The 13,354-nt window shown below is 42.9% G+C and overlaps 1 protein-coding gene across 6 annotated transcripts in view; it reads right to left on the bottom strand.

Annotated features, from left to right (window-relative positions):
• The window catches only part of Kif23 (kinesin family member 23), a 29,534-nt gene extending 16,501 nt beyond the window's left edge, over positions 1 to 13,033 (bottom strand). For 2 of the 6 annotated variants that reach the window (XM_030244618.1, XM_006511453.4), the window contains exons 1-7: positions 12,835 to 13,024; positions 11,573 to 11,642; positions 10,426 to 10,554; positions 3,653 to 3,758; positions 3,305 to 3,441; positions 2,886 to 2,995; positions 1,603 to 1,773 (exon numbers count right to left, since the gene is read on the bottom strand). In XM_030244618.1, coding sequence (XP_030100478.1) covers positions 1,603 to 1,773; positions 2,886 to 2,995; positions 3,305 to 3,441; positions 3,653 to 3,758; positions 10,426 to 10,554; positions 11,573 to 11,642; positions 12,835 to 12,845 — 734 coding nt within the window. In that variant the 5' untranslated portion in view covers positions 12,846 to 13,024. Of the gene's footprint in view, positions 1 to 1,602; positions 1,774 to 2,885; positions 2,996 to 3,304; positions 3,442 to 3,652; positions 3,759 to 10,425; positions 10,555 to 11,572; positions 11,643 to 12,834 lie in introns of all 6 variants that reach the window. The other 4 variants (XM_006511454.4, XM_006511452.4, NM_024245.4 and 1 more) reach the window with 3 other exon arrangements.
• Between the last annotated feature and the right edge of the window lie 321 nt (positions 13,034 to 13,354).

Consider the following 13,354-nt stretch of genomic DNA (forward strand, 5'->3'; position numbering starts at 1 on the left):
ATAAAATAAAATTTTTAAAAAATTAAAAAAAAAAATGGTAGTGCTGGGCACAGTGGGACACACCCTTAATCCTAGCAGTTGGAGACAGGTGGATATTTGAGAGTTTAAGGCTAGCCTGCATAGTAAGAGTAATTGTTTTAAAAGTTAAAATGGTAGCAATGAATTACATTACAAAAGTTTAGGTAAAACAGGTACACACAAAACTGGAGTTGAAACAAAGGACAGTTTAAAAAGCATGAAAATATTTGTTAAATGGGAAAGTAATTTAATATAAAAAAGCATTGCCTCTAAGACCGTACTCTCTTCACTTCTCTATAACTTAACCCAGATATTTCTCTTAATTTCAACGTTCCAAAAGCAAAGTCAGACAGGCAGTTCCGAAATGAAGGCCCCTTGTACAGTCTCCATCTGCAGCTGGGCGTGGTGGTGTGCACTGCTACCCCAGCTCTGAGAGGCTCAGTGGGAGGGTCCCATGCAGGTAGAGGCCAGTCTGTGCAACCCAGCAACACTACCTCTAGATTTAATTCATCTAGCAACTTTATACTCTACTTCTTTTACTAGTCTTTAGTAACTCGGGGATTCTGAATGATATAATATTCTTTTGGGAAATGCAACTCAGTAAGAGCCACAGGAATCCTTTTATCAAGTATAGCCGCAACCAGAGTCCATGTACTTTTCGTTCGTGTTAGTGAACACACTTGACATTAGTCTGTTTTCAGCCTAATGGTTTTCTAAATCCAGCTGTTTCCACAGTAATGTCCATTTACACATATACACAAATGTTATATGTAAGACAAAGGGCTTCATACTATTTATGTTCTAACTGGCTGCAGTAAACACAGCATGCAAGACCAGCCTTTAGCTAAAGAATAAAACCACCCACAGTGTACTAGTCATTTGACACAAGATTTGTGTGTCAGCTCTGGAACAAAGAGAGGCATACTTCTGTAAAGGTACATGGTAATTGGTCTTCAGATTCTGCAAGGCAAGACCCACAGATACCTAAGGAGTAGCATTTACCTCTGGCAGAAGAGTGCAATATGGCTTTACACGAATGGGCAATGGATGAGCTAAGAATTATTTGTTCAGACAAGCATCAATCCCAATCCATAGAGATCACCAAGACACAGACAGCCAAAAAGGCTGCAAACTCCCAGCACTGTCAGGGCATTGAGAGGTGCCCCAATATTACCTATAACATTGAGATTTGTCTCAAACCTAAGGCTAAAGTTTCAAAAGCAATTTCCAAGATCCTCAGGTTACTATGCCTTAATCTGCTGGTTTCCTAATACAGCTACAATCTAAGTATTGCCAGGCAGTGATGGCACACACCTTTAATCCTAGCACTCAGGAGGCAAAGGCAGGTGGATCTCTCTGAGTTCCAGGACAGCCAGGGCTACACAGAGAAACTCTGTCTCAAAACAAAATGAACAAAACAACAACAAAAGAAGAGAAAAGAAAAAAGGAAAAGTATCCATTGAACATGACAATATGATTATTATTTCTGTGCACCCAAAAGACAAATGCAAGCATTATCGACATTTATACAAGAAACCATGGGGTAGTATTCTAGGTTAACTGGAGACTCTCTTCAGTACTTACTTGGGCTTTATGGGATCAAACTGCACTTCTTCCAATAGATCATATATGTAATTATTATAGATTTCAATGTAAGAGACAAATACTCCATAGACACTGTCTTCATCAACTTCTTCTGCTTTGCAGAATTCTTGTACATTTATCATATCTGCAAACTCTGGATCTGCTTGTCGCCTACAAGAAAACAGATCCCCCAACTTCAAATTTTACCCACTATGAGTTAGGATAAAAAGTAGATAATGGCTGTGTTGGATGGTTCTATGTCAACTTGACAAAAGATAGGAGTCTTTGGGAAAAGGGGCTCTCAATTGGAGAAAATACCTACCTCTATAAAACAGGCCAACAGGCAAGTCTGTCAAGCATTTTATTTGTTTTGTTTTTTCAAGACAGGTTTCTCTGTTAAGCTCTGCTGTCCTGGAACTCACTCTGTAGACCAGGCTGGCCTTGAACTCAGAAATCTGCCTGCCTCTGCCTCCCAAGTGCTGGGATTAAAGGTGTGTGCCACCACCGCCCAGTGCATTTTCTTAATGATTGATGTGTGTAGTACCAACCCTGGGCAGGTGTCTGGGTTGTATAAGAAAATAAGGTGAGGGGCTGGAGGGATGGCTCAATGGTTAAGAGCACTGACTGCTCTTCCAGAGGTCCTGAGTTCAAATCCCAGCAACCACAAGGTAGCTCACAATCATCTGCAATGAGATCTGACACCCTCTTATGGTGTGTCTGAAGACACCTACAGTGTACTTAAATATAATAAATAAATAAATCTGGGGAAAAAAAAAAGAAGCTGAGCAAGCCATGGGAGCAACCCAGAAAACAGCACCTCGCCGTGACATCTGCATCAGCTCCTGCCTTGAGTTCATGCCCTGACTTCTCTCAGTGATGGACTGTTACTTGAAAGTGTAAGATGAAATAAATCCTTCCCTCCCCAAGTTGCTTTCTTTGTTCAGGGTTATCACAGCAATAGAAACCTAACTTGAGACGGTATCAGACTGAAAGCAGTCTAACAAATGTTCTGTCACATAAAATGTTATTCAGATTCATGGTGGGTCAAGGACCCCCTAAGCCCTCAAAGTTCATAACACAGGAATTCACCCTCCTCCCACTCACAGAAGTATCCTCTTGAAACTAGATAAAATACCTGAGCAGTCAAGAACATGCCTCAAAATTCTGCCCTCATAAAAGTCAGCTGTAAGACCAACTTTTCTAATTCGTATTTACCTCCTCCGGACCTAACGAAACTGTAGGACAGAATCCCACCCACCCTGGGTCACAATGAAGTTACTCACTTGCTAGAGGGGGTCTTTGGAATGGGCAAGGCTTCTCTTTTCTGCCGTTCTAACAAGGCATCGACTTCACACTGTATTTCCATACTGTTCCTATCATTAGACTTAAACACCTAAGAGAGAGGCAAAAGAGACTTGAAAATAAAAACTTTACTTAAAGAACAGAAACATTTAAAAATAGGAAGCACTTTAACATTTACACCTGGGGAAAGGGCATGAGACTCGCTGGCCTGCAGCTCTTGATCCTCTTGTATATACTACCCAAGTGCTGCCACCACAGGTGTGCAGCCACCGTGCCCACCACATCTGAGTCTATGTAAGAGTCAAAGTAGCTCCAATGTCTTTGTCCTTCCTCAGCATCATTGCATCTGTAGATGCCTGTGTCTATAGTAACAGTCACAACCCAAAGGAATTATACTTACATAACGTTTTGCTTGAAATGACCCTATGCTGTTAAAGATCATATTCAAACAACGAGGAAGCAGGCCTCCAGACCCTGGAGACCCTGTCATTGTGTAGGTTTTTCCACTTCCCGTCACGCCATATGTAAATAAAAGACCTACAGTGTATCAAGTAACAATGAGTTATAGTTTTAAAGTCCCACAGAACATTTCACTGTATTTAAAACACTAAAATTAACAACCCCAAAAAAGGGCATCACTCTAATGAGTTAAATCTAAATAAATTCAATGTCAAGCCAAATATATAAATATTAAAAAGTTGTATCACAAGATCCAACAGGCAATTCAATTAAACTCCAAGAGTCATACCATTCTTGCCATGAATGAGGTCATCTACCAAGGGATTAGCTACAACATCAAAAAGTTCCTTCTGGGTGGTGTGAGTGCCAAATACCCGCTTGAATGAGTACTGAGTCTGCGGAGAAAAGAAAGACATCACCACATAGAATCCCGTTAGAGCTAGATCTCTTCTACACTTAGAATTTTTCTATGGTGAACATTTCAAATCCAGACATGCTAAAAAACAAAAACAAAAAACCTAGAATGATCTTTATGCTTGGAGCCTTCAGTAGTCACAATATACATAAATCACAGCTATCTTAACAAACACGTTCAGTCCTCGTCATTGGGGAAAGTGAAGACAAGTCATTGAGTCTACTGCACAGACTAAGAGTGACCAAAAGTGAGCATGTATACCCAGTGCTACAGAGGCTGAGACAGGAAGTGCCATGAGTTTGGTGGCAGCCTGGGCTACATAGAGTCATAGGCCAGACTGGGCTATGGTGTAAAATCCTGTTAACAAACAAAAGCAAAATAAGGTAATGGCCTATAGTCTTAAATTTATGCCAGGCAATAGAGGCACACACCTTTAATATCAGCACTGAAGAGGCAGAGACAGGCTGATCTGAGTTTGAGACCAGCCTGATCTACAAAGGGAGTTCCAGGATAGCCAAGGCTATACAGAGACCCTGTATCAAAATAAATAAATAAATGTATTAAAGTTTTCAAGCATTATAGCTTTCTATTTGTTGTTCTTTCTCTTCTCTTCTTTGGAGTGTGTTTGTATGAAACAGTCTAGATGTAGTCATGGCTGGCCTAGAACTTGCAATGTAGACAGACCAGGTTGGCCTTCAAGTTTAAGTGATTCTCCTACCCTGCTTCCAAGTGCTAGATCACAACCATGCACCACCACCACTGGCCACTGCTCTCTATTTGTTCTTTACAAAGGTTATTTAAAGAAGCAAGAACGAACAAGATGGCTCAATAGGTAAAGACACTTGCTACCAAGCCTGAGAACCTAGGCTCAATCCCTGGAACCCACATGGTGAAAGGAAAGAACCATCTATAGGTTATTCTCTGCCCTCCTAAGTACACAATGTGCACACAAACAAAAAAAAATATATAAAGATGTTGCAAATAGGACAGCAAAATGACAAGTGTACACCATTTTAAAACTAGAAATGAGTTATAAATATAATCTTATGAGTCTTTTTTTGGGCTTTTTTGTTTGTTGTTAAGACTGGGTTTCTTTGTGTTGCCTTAGCTGTCCTGGAGTCCTGGAACTCACTCTGTAGAGTGGGCTAGCCTTGGACTCATAGAGATCTGTCTACTTTTGCCCCCAAATGCTGGGATTCAAGGCATGTACCACCACCACCCAGCATTATCTGAGTTCTTATACAACATAGATGTTACTTTTGGCATGTATTTTTATATTTGTGTGTGTGTGTGTGTGTGTGTGTGTGTGTGTATATACATATATATACACACACACACACATAAAATTCTTTAAGACAGCCTCATGTAACCCAAGGTAGTCTTGAACTTATTATGTAACCAAGGAAGAACTTGATTTCTGATCCTCTTGCCTTTCCCTCCAAAGTGCTGGAATTACAAAAACTTACACCACCATAACAGTGGGAGATTGCCCACAGAAACTACATATGTAAGGAAAGTCATTATTTAAATAGCATAGTATTTGCCATTTGATATTCTTTAAACCTAATACAATACAGTGGTTACTCTTCTGTGTTACACAGAGAATGAGAAAGAACCTTTATCTATATTCAGTACAGATTCCTATTGTTTTCCCTAGAGACATTATGGGTTCAAGTAACTGGGGATTAAACCTAGTTCCTCCCTCACATATGCTAGGCAAATGTTATACCACTGAGCTAAAGCCACAACCTGTTTCTGAAGACTTTTAAAACCACAGCTGAACTCATGCCTGTGGGATTCATTATAGATATTGAGAGAAAGACATATAGATACACACGCATACACACTGTGGGACTGTAGATATTGAGAGGACACACATACACACACACACAGTCCTCTATTCTTCTGTCTTATGGAGGCCAGAATTAGTGTCATGCAATGCTGGGAACCAAACCCATGTCCTCTACAAGAGCAGCAAATGCTCTTAGCTGGGGAGCCATCTCTCCAGCCCCTCAAGCCACTACTTTATAAATGATAAATAAGATTAAATAACCTACCAGAGACAAAACACCTACACTTCAGGGACTAGAGAGATGGTTCAACTGTTCCCAGCACCAAGATGGTAGCCCACAACTGTCTGTAACTCCAGTCCCAGGAGATCTGATGCCTTCTTCTGACCTCTCTGAGCACCAAACCCATGTGCAGGCAAAATACTCATACATATAAAATGTAAAGGTCTAAAGAGAACATTTATTTAAAACACCTACTTCAGAAAGACTAGCTTGGACCTCTGTGAAGTCTTCCTTCTGAACGTGTTTTCAGAAAGGAATGGACACTGACAAGAATATGTAGAGCAGTCCCACGGAAAACAGATGCCGTCCTCTTCCTCAAGAACATTCCCTCTTTGGAGTAAAGCAAGCAGGTGCAAGGAGGTTCCTGCCCAAGTCCTCAACAGTAGCAAAGCCAGCTCCACTGCAATGCTCTGCGTACGCAGTCTCCACCAAACCTGCTGTTTCTTTCTATGTATGTATTTTAGGGTTTTTTTTTTTTTTTTTGAGACAGGGTTGCCTCTGCCTCCCAAGTGCTGGGATTAAAGGTGTGTGCCACCATGCCCGGCTCTATGTATTTTGGATTGACGTGTACAAACTTGAAATTCAGTAAATCAGTATTCATCTCCCATTGTATCCTCAAGACCTGCTGCTCCACCAACCTTCCTGACCATTCACTCTTACTTAATCCAAACTGTTTTAACAAACAGGACAGAAAGGTTCTCTGGTGCTGACATAAAGAACAGGGAAAAGACAGTGAACACAAGTACAGAAACGCATCCCATGCTTCAGTTCAACAAGAGAGAAAACACACACCATGTTACTCTAAGAGGTGGTGCCAACTGGTATAGAGAAAGCTGTTTGCATGGGCACTCTAGTTCACTATACTCTAGTACAACTGCCTACTACAGTCCACACAGTAGTGCTGTGCCACCAGAGCCTAAGAGCAATAGTCTGGGTAGCCTCGGTGTCTATTACAGCAATCTATCCATCATATGCAAGCACATTTGTCCATGTTCACAAAACGTTGAAACTACCCAGTGACCCAGAACACACTTTCATCTTTAAATGATGCACAGTCAATAAATCAATATAGTGAGTGTTATAAAGGAGGCACACTGAATGACCAGAGGGTGAGGTGCTGTTTATGTTGGGGTAGTCTAAAAACCCTAAGAAAGCAAAATTTAAGCTGAAATTCAAGAGGCAGAGACATCGGTGTTACAGGGAGAAGTCCAGGTTAAGCCAGAGTGGCTGGTAAGCACGATTCTGGCTTGCAGAGAATCTCCAAAGACTTGTTGAGGACTGAAAGATAAGGATGGGAAGATAAGCAAGAGGCTGGTTGAACAGGATTTTGCCCAGTTACAGCCTTTATTCTTCTAGAGATTTTGCACAGAGAAATGATAAGATCTCCTTTTACTTGGCAAGATCATTCTTGCAGCTCTGTGGAAACCATTAGACAAGATCAACTGTAAAATCAGGAAGACCAGACAAGCTTCCGGAAAGGCTGTGGATGCTACTCAAGGCATGCTCAGCACACCAGGGCTGGATGACTGGTGCTGAGAAACTTCCACTGCCATCTTCCATTGCTCTAACTCAGCCTGCCGTCCATGAGTATATCTCAAAGCACAGATTAGAAAGCAGTTAGGCAGGGAACTCAGCCTGGTAAGTTATATTTAGCACAAGCTAAAGAAGCTGATGCCCTGAATGAAGATAAAAAATGCTTTCCCACCACAAACAGTTTGATTAGTAACCAGCTGGGAAACAGCTAGTGGCAGAAGGAACTGACAGGAAAGGATAAAGTCTTTGCAGGACTGACAGGCTGTCCGTATGAGCAGAAGCCAGAGGAAAGTAGCTTCCAGGTTTCTGGACTGGGCAACTGACAGCAATGATACCATCTTTTGAAAAGGCTAAGAAGGAAACATTTAGAGGGGAGCAGGGACTCTAGAGCTCCTTTCAACATATAAAATGGGTAGGGCGGTGGTGCCACAGGCCTTTAATTCCAGCAGTTGGGAAGCAAAGGCAGGCAGAGCTCTGAGTTCAAGGTCAGCCTGGCTACAGAGTGAGTTCCAGGACAACTAAAGCTACAAAGAAAAAAAGAAAAGAGGAAAGAAAGATGTGGGCTTGCCATAAAAAGTCCAGAACATTGAAAACCATGGGAATGATAGAGAATAGAAACGCATGGCGACTCACACCTACCTATATTCCCAACACTCAGGAGGCTAAGACAAGTTCTAGTTCAGTCAAGCTAACATGTGAGGCTCCGTCTCAAAACAAAACAGTCATCTATTTTCAGCATTCCTATATTCCTATCCCTTCAGCAAATCTGACTTCCTGCCTTATTATATAAACTATTTGTCTACTAATTAGTTTAGGGTATTAAGTCCGTAGAGCCAGTTTTACTAAAAAACAAACAAACAAACAAACAACAACAAAAAACCCTCCCTACCAGATAGTGACTAGCCTCCTACAACATTTGGGGAACTAACAGAATTTTATCTATAGCTATCTCTATATCTTTATATTCTGTTATTGTTACTCTGTTTGAAGCAGGTCTCCCTGTATAGCACAGGCTGGCCTGGAACTCATGATGACCCTCTTGCTTCAGCCTCCTAAACTCTAGTATCACAGTACTGGCTTAGTCTAGTATTTCACATTTACTCAATTGATTCACTACTTCTTTAGATACTAAAACTCTCTCAATACACCTCAGTAGTATAACACTTGCCAAACATGCAGGAGGCCTTAAATTCATTCCCCAACACTGCAAATAATAAACAAAACACTTTACAAGTAAAAATGGTGATACATGCTTCTAATACCACACTCAAGCTGTAAAGGCAGGTGGATCACCCACCAACTGAGCTACAGAGAGATGTTATCTTAAAAAAAAAAGTGCTGAACAAGGTCCTGAGTTCAATCCCTAACACCACAAAAATCAAACAGCAAAACCCAATCAAGGCATCAAGGATACACACCTCTAATGTCAGTACTAGGGAGACCAAAACAGGAGGACCGAAGAAGTTTTGAGGCCAGCCTAGATGTGGTGGTCTGAATGAATGTTTGGTTCCCAGGTGGTAGACTGCTACGAAGGATTAGGTGTGGCCTTGTTGGAAGAGGTGTGCAATGGGGTGGGTTTCAGGTTTCAAAAGCCCAGTGTGTCTCTCTCTCTCTCTTCCTGCCTTATGGCTGTATATTAGAATATAAACTCTCAGCTACTGCTTCAGTGCCATGCATGTGCACCACCATGCTTGCCACAATGATGATCATGGACTAACCCTCTAAAACTGTAATGTTTTCTAAGCTGCCTTGGTCATGGTGCTTCTTTATAGCATTAGAACAGGACTAACACACTGGGGTACATTGTGATATTGCCAGAGAAACAAAGCAAAACCTTTTATGGTTGATCCAAATACACAACACTACTACTGTGGATGTAGCTCAAATGGCAGAGTACTTGCCTAGCATGCACAGGGTCCTAGGTTCGAGCCCCAGGGAAAGGAAAAACACACAAAATGCCTCTTATTAAATGTTATTCAGCCGGGCCGGGCGTGGTGGCACACGCCTTTAATCCCAGCACTTGGGAGGCAGAGGCAGGTGGATTTCTGAGTTCGAGGCCAGCCTGGTCTACAAAGTGAGTTCCAGAACAGCCAAGGCTATACAGAGAAACCCTGTCTTGAAAAACCAAACCAAAAATAAATAAATAAATAAATAAATGTTATTCAAATCTCCTCATGTGAAGTTTTTTTTTTTTTAATTTTTTTTATTAGGTATTTTCCTCGTTTACATTTTCAATGCTATCCCAAAGGTCCCCCATACCCACCCCCCCAATCCCCTACCCACCCACTCCCCCTTTTTGGCCCTGGCGTTCCCCTGTACTGGGGCATCTAAAGTCCAATGGGCCTCTCTTTGCAGTGATGGCCGACTAGGCCATCTTTTGATGCATATGCAGCTAGAGACAAGAGCTCCGGGGTACTGGTTAGTTCATATTGTTGTTCCACCTATAGGGTTGCAGTTCCCTTTAGCTCCTTGGGTAATATCTCTAGCTCCTGCATTGGGGGCCGTGTGACCCATCCAATAGCTGACTGTGATCATCCACTTCTGTATTTGCTAGGCCCCGGCATAGTCTGTGAAGTTTTATATATCCAGTTTTAAGATATCCTCTGAAAGTCAGCTGATGGTGACACACGCCTTTAATCATCCTACCACTCAGAAGACAGAGGCAAGCAGATCTCTGTGAGTTCCAAGCCACCAGCCTAGTCTATATAATGAGTTTCAGGATAGCCAGGGCTACACAGTAAGACCCTGCCTCAAAAATACAAAAGGAAACAAACAAAAAAAAAACCAAAAGGAGAGAGAGGGAGGAGGAGGAGGAGGAGGAAGAGGAGGAAGAAGAGGAAGAAGAGGAAAAGAAGAAGAATCATCATCATCCCCTGAAAGCAACCGGATAATTCCATCATTCCAAAACTCTATCTGCACGTCCTAGAAATGAAAGACACTTTAGATAAGGTGGCTAAAGTATTCCTTCCCACAAATGAGATCACACATGAATTTTTAAATCCAAAACTGAAAACAATTTGGTTCCTTCCACTAGGAACCTACCTCCTTATAGTCCCCATTTCTGTTGAGTCGATAGCCCTCAGGAGTGTGGAGCTGCAGGGTTGTACTATTGATCACTTCCACACAGCATTCTTGGTCAGGAAAGCTCAGGGGGCGAACCCTACAGTACACCTGGAAAAAGAAAGAGGTGTTCAAACAAGGTTGACTTTTTGCCTGATTTTTCTTTTTGGCTTTTCTGTTTGTTTCGTTTGTTGAGACACAAGTTCTCAGTCTGTAGGCCAAGGTGGACTGGAGCTCTCAGCAATCTGCCTGCTAGTCTCCAGGATGCTGGGACTCTAGGCAAGCACCTCTGTGAATGTTCAGCACACACTTGACTTTCCATTTAAGTTCTGTTTATTCGCCTACAAACATAAATTCCTGAGTCACAAAAAACAAATCTACAGCTCAGAATGATCAAATGCAAAGGTGCATTAAATCAAAATAAGTTTAGGTTAAAATATTAAACTGAACCGTAATCTCTTCACTGTTGTGCACAAATAAAATTGCAACAACATAAAAATCTCTCTGAATAGCTGAAAAAGCCATTAAATTCTTTAGAGTTGGGTGTTATTTCCAACAGCCAGCTCAGGTGGGCATGGTAGCTCACTTTGTAATCACAGCATCTGGAGGGTAGAGGACCTCATTTGGGGAAACCCTGTATAGCTGTGTTCACAGCAGGTGGTACAGTTGGGAGCCAGAGACCCTCTGCAGTGGCAGTGGGGGGATGGAGGGGATATTCAGAAACTTCTTTTCAGGAAGAGGTACTAACTAAATCCAGTTATTCTGCACTAGTCTCTATGAACTTTGAGTACGTGTCAGTTACCACACACAGGTGGGAGAGGGCTAAGACTTGAGGAAAAAGTCCCCACCCATCCCCACCCCAAAGAGTAGAACCTGCTGGGAGAGACCATTTAACCTTTCAAATCTAATTAGTGATAGTAGGTTTGCAGTCAACAACTAAAGAGTCCCTTTACAGAAAGCAAACTTCCCAGCTAAACCCAGCTTTATACAATTCAGTGCATCGGTTTAACTGCGTGCTCTTTAACCCGACTTTCATATTGCTTTCCTCCCCTTTCAAGCACACACATACAAGAAGTGGACTAAAGAAAGAAAATACACACACACACACACACACACACACACACCTTACCCCCACTGGATCTTTAAGGTTTGTCTGAGATCCTTTTTTTATTACAGGTTTTCTGACCGTCTTAGCCTTCCTGGTTAAAAAGAGAAAAAAAAGCCATAAATTCAACACTAACATAGAAGACATCACAAATTCTAACAATGAACTTCCTAAGGCTTAAAAAAATCATTTCCCAGCAATCTCAAATACCGCACAGCAAATAACATGTATATAAACAATAAACTGTACTCGAGAAATGTGGTATATGTAATTTAACTCATTAAAATTTCAATTGGGAAAATACACTTTTGATACCATTAGTACTCAGTGGAACTTTTGTTTGTATTTTTTTTAAGTGTTGGAGTGCAAATTCAGAGATTTGCTCATGCTATGTAGGAAGATTAGATTATTCACAATGCTGAAATGTCTTGCTATTTTAAGTAAACAATATAAAAAATTATTTTATTTCAACATTCTCTATCATTTAACTTTTTTTTCCTTTCTCGTTTATAGGCTACAAGAATATTTAACACAAATTAAACCAAAAGACTCGTTTAGACTGTAGATTATTAAAGTACTTTTCTCAATAGAGTCACACGTAAACTAGAAGCAAACCAGAGTCCAGCGATATACTAGGGTAGGTATCCTTAAGTAAATATAAAGACTGACGTTTCCTCATTTTAAAAAGTTCCGTTTTTTTTTTTTTTCGTGTGTGTGCGTGTGAAAGTAACGATTTCTAAAGCCAGCCCTCCTTCGCAGTAAAAGTGTAACCAGGATGTGGCTCTCCTGAAGAGTCTAGGAATACTGAGGAATGTGGGCGTGGGAGATAGAGTAGGCGTGTGGGATGGCCTGGGGACAAAGATAGCGCAAGGTGGCGGAGCTGCAGAAGGACCCTGACCTCAAGGCTAGAACTAGGGAAGGGATGCCGACGGAGCTGTGGAGGCTCAACTCCCCCAAAGTGCCAGCGCGCACCCCGGCTGCGCGCCGCCCGGGGTCCCCAGACCTGCCACCTGCGCAGCGGGCGGGGAGGAAGGAAGCTGGGGAGGGATGGGCAGCCCAAAGGATGGCAACCCGAGGAGGTGGTGGCAGACAGCCCCGGATTCGGAGGCAGCCTTCGCGGGCTCAGAGGACTGGGAGGGCGCCGGCACACCAGGGTCGCCAGCCACCAGAACTCTGCAGTGCGGAGCTTCGGCCTACACTGTACTACGGACTCAGCTCCCGGGCAGTCCCCAGTCTCAGCGTGAGGAGGGCGGCGACCCCCACGCAGTCCTCCCACCAGTACTCACGCTGACTTCATGACCGCAGGCTCCGTGCTATCCTGACGCGCGCGCGGGACGTCGGGCTCCGACAGGAGCAAGGCTGGCGGGAACTAAGCCGAGCAAACCACGGCCGCGGGGACCAGGACTCAATCTGAGGAGAGCCCGGCGGCGACGCTGCAAGCCCAAGTGTGCGCCCGCCCGGCGCATTTCAAACAGGCCAATCAGCGGCCGCCTGCGGCGAAGGGGCGGGGCCTCGGGGAGCGCTGGCACGGCCAGCAGGGGCGCTCGTCTCCTTGGCAACCCAAGGGCGCCAGCCGGAGGCTGAGGAGGGCAGCGCTGGAGAAAAACCTGAGAGGGGAAATCCCGGCCCTTCCGCCCTTCCGTTCTGACGCAGAAGCTGAGATCTCCCAGTCTTTGTCCTGAGAACCTCTAAGGAAGTAAAGCCTTGGTCGGGCATGTTCTAATTTCAGGCTGGCCGCTGGCTACCACATCATCTTATTCATTTTATTGTATTTATATTTTATTTTTACCTTTACTTTTAGTTCTA

Source organism: Mus musculus, chromosome 9, assembly GCF_000001635.26.
Source record: "Mus musculus strain C57BL/6J chromosome 9, GRCm38.p6 C57BL/6J".
NCBI classification, from domain to species: Eukaryota; Metazoa; Chordata; class Mammalia; order Rodentia; family Muridae; genus Mus; species Mus musculus.